The 3457-nt window shown below is 31.4% G+C and overlaps 1 protein-coding gene across 1 annotated transcript in view; it reads left to right on the top strand.

Annotated features, from left to right (window-relative positions):
* Positions 1-2410: 2410 nt before the first annotated feature.
* LOC111378473 (cellulose synthase-like protein G2) overlaps positions 2411-3457 on the top strand; it is a 12968-nt gene continuing 11921 nt past the window's right edge. The window contains exons 1-3 of the mRNA XM_023001682.1: positions 2411-3042; positions 3157-3246; positions 3405-3451. Of these exons, the coding sequence (XP_022857450.1) occupies positions 2428-3042; positions 3157-3246; positions 3405-3451 (752 nt within the window). The 5' untranslated portion in view covers positions 2411-2427. The remainder of the gene's footprint in view (positions 3043-3156; positions 3247-3404; positions 3452-3457) is intronic.

The raw sequence follows: 3457 nt of genomic DNA, 5'->3' as shown, positions 1-3457 counted from the left end.
GAAAAATTTGATAAATATGTCATTTTCTTGGAATTGTCATCAAATTTATAGTACCAATTATGAATCATTTTCATTAAATTAGGCTAAATTGAAGAGTTTGTAGTCGGTATAAATACTATTTCTCTTCCTTTTTGCACAACTTTTGAATCACGTATTTCAAAGTCAACAATAAATTTTAATAACACTTTTATAAGACTAACAATTTTTCAACTAAAAAAATTTATTAACTTTCATCAAAATCTATTAAAAATATGATTTTAATCCCCATAAAACATGGGATTTAGATTAAAATTTGGATTTTAATTTTTACCAAATACGGACTTAAAAAAAATAAAATTGCAGGATGAATATAATTTTGACAAAAAGTGTAAAAAAGAAAAAGGAAAATTTAGTACATGGTTATTGATAAGTCTCTAATTAAAAAAAAAATTTGTAGAATTGTATGAAGCTAAGTTTCCCTTCTTGACTTAGTAGTACCCAAAAATTTGAAACGGGTTATATCTCTAATAGGCATGTATAAATATTTTAGGTTTGAATTTTGCTAAAATAACCGGGAGGCTGACAACCTCTTGACCGAACCACACAACTGGGGGGTCCCTTTTTTTTTTTTGTGGGCCACCCTATTTTTGTGTCGATCTAGGAGGCTGTCAGTATAAATATTATGCCCTAAATTCAATCAACTTTGGACATAAGTACTTTTAATGGATAATTGATATAATTTTATGGAAGATTTATTATTTAATTAATATTCAATTAAATTAAATAATAGAGTCCATAGATTGAAAAGTTACTGATTTGTTAATTACAAGGAGTTTGTGATTGTGATATATAAATTACATATGATTGAATCTTAAATCATTTGTGGTCGTCAGTGATAAAGAAATATAGATATCGTTATTACCGATAGATCATCACATGTAGCATTTTTTACTTATGAAGTAAGTAGCTGATTTCACAAGCTAAAAGTGTGGTAACATTTAGAACATGTGGATGTTTTGTTATAGAACAAAACATTGGAGACCCATGGGAGATTCCACGTGGATATCTATCAGAGTGTTGGTGGTTAATCTTTAACGTATGCTAGTGGAATCGATCCTTTGGATTGAGATCATTATAGTGCCTTATATGAGGCGGTCATACTTTAGTAATGTTGGATGTTGTTTTGCCAAGAACTGCTAATATGACATTGTTCGAATATGTCAAGAATCATATGAAAGTTGTAATTGATCAATAGATGATTCATCACTCTCAGATAATAAGATATTATAATCTACATTTCATTTAGTTAAGTTAATAATGAAATCTTTGGCCAAGATGTATTCATAAGTCGAAAAGAAGTTTTTGATTTGTAATGATTCAATAGTGGAATGAATGATATGATCGATGATTGAGATTGATACTTATTCATATCTCGTAATTAATCGGATTATATTGAAGAAAGGATTATAGTTTCATAGTAAACAAACAAATTTGATTTTGTCATACCGCGTGACACTTCCCGTTAAATTTATTACCCTGTCACATTGCTAGATGTCAATTTGGGACAGAGAATGTAAATTTGTGATAAATTAAAACATGTATTTTCTGTTTATTGATTTTAATTAGATCGAAATAATAATCCACATCATTTGGCACGTGATTGAGAACCTAATGGATCATACACATAATGAGAACTAGAAGAATGAGATTTACCAATTAATTATTAACAAGTGTTGGATAATTAATTAATTGGGTTGCTTATTAATATACCCGAATTAATTAACAGGTTGAATTAATTCATGGACTTAATTTAATTAAGTGGGTTAATTAAATATTGGAATGGGTTAACGAGATGGGCCAAGCCCGTTTGGACATATATTAAATAATTTGCTAGGGTTTTAATACTATAAAGATTTTCATTATTCTTGCTAACATTAGAAAAAGTAAAACCATGGTTCTCTCTCAATCTTGTTCTCTATGTAGATTTTCATTGAAGGCTAAATAATTGGACAGTTGGTGGTGATAGATCAAATTTGTTGGAATAATAGAAAAGCAAAAGAGTTTGCAGAATTCAACAAATGTATAATTTCTATCTAAATACAAAGCAGATCTTCGGTGAGAATTGAATTTTATTTTATTTTTCGCTATGCATGATTAAGTATATTTCCAATAGTCAAACTCCCTATTGCTATAGCAAAACCCTTTAGGTTTAGATTTTTTTCATTTTTCTTTTTAAATTAGAGTACTGTTTATCCTTAAATAATAATATAGCATCAATCATTTTGACAGCATTATTCTTTGGATTAACAATGCCAAACTATTCCAACTCACGTTCTAGACTAGCCTAATCATCAATGCGAGAATTAAATTAAGGGTCCATCAAGCTTATTCTTCCATATAATTAGATATATTGTACCTTGTAATGAACAAAGTAAAAAGCAAAAAACGATGGAGAACTCACTTCCTCTTAATCTTCGTCGTGCCAAAAAAACTAATCTAATCATAAACAGGCTGCATATTTTCACTCAAGGCTTTGCTCTTTTGGCCCTGATTTATTATAGAACAAATTTTCTTTTCCAAATTATCAAAATCAGGGACAAAAACACAGCACTTTTGCCCCATGCTTTAGTGTTTCTCTCTGAGCTTATACTCTCTTTTCTTTGGCTTTTGAGCCAGGCTTTTCAGTGGAACCCGATTTCCAGAAAAGTTTTTCCAGAAAGACTGCCTGGAAATGATAAACTTCCATCCATTGATGTGTTTATTTGCACTACAAATCCCATAAAAGAGCCTAGTGTAGATGTTATGAATACTCTTATCTCAGCAATGGCCCTGGACTATCCTGCTGATAAACTTCATGTGTATCTCTCGGATGATGGGGGTTCTTCTGTGACTTTCCAGGCAGTTAAAGAAGCCTGGAAATTCTTGAAATGGTGGATTCCATTTTGCAGGAAATACGAGGTGAGGACGAGGTGTCCCGTGGCTTATTTTTCAGCAGATGAAAGTGAGGACGGAAATGAAAAGTTTAGCAGCTCTGAATTTATTGCTGAGAAGAAGAAAATTGAGGTTGTGACATTTACTATGTTGTTACAATTTTCCATGTTTTTTTCCAGAGATCTGTCTGAAATATTGAGGTACTTCCCAGTAGCTACCTGAAATAATGGGGAATTTGTGGTGCAGGAAAAGTATGAAGAGTTCAAGTGTAGAATACTGAAGATCATAGAAAATACGAGCAGTTTTACTAGCAGAGATCATGATCCTTTAATTCAGGTTTCTGCTGATTTTAAAACAATCCGACTATGTACTGCGTGTACTAGGTGTATCCTTTGTCAATGGGGCATTTTTGATACGAACTATTGGACAGGATTTGACACAGAGTCATGGCTTCACAACATATTGTTCTTACATATGAAATTTTACTTTGCTAGGTGATTAACGTTGAAAATTGTGGAGTGGATTCAGATAAAACAGAGATGCCTCT

This window comes from Olea europaea, unplaced genomic scaffold (genome assembly GCF_002742605.1).
Source record: "Olea europaea var. sylvestris unplaced genomic scaffold, O_europaea_v1 scaffold1818, whole genome shotgun sequence".
In the NCBI taxonomy this organism is placed as follows: domain Eukaryota; kingdom Viridiplantae; phylum Streptophyta; class Magnoliopsida; order Lamiales; family Oleaceae; genus Olea; species Olea europaea.
The sequence above is the reverse complement of the archived record's forward strand: the minus strand, read 5'-3'. Positions and strand labels throughout refer to the sequence as shown.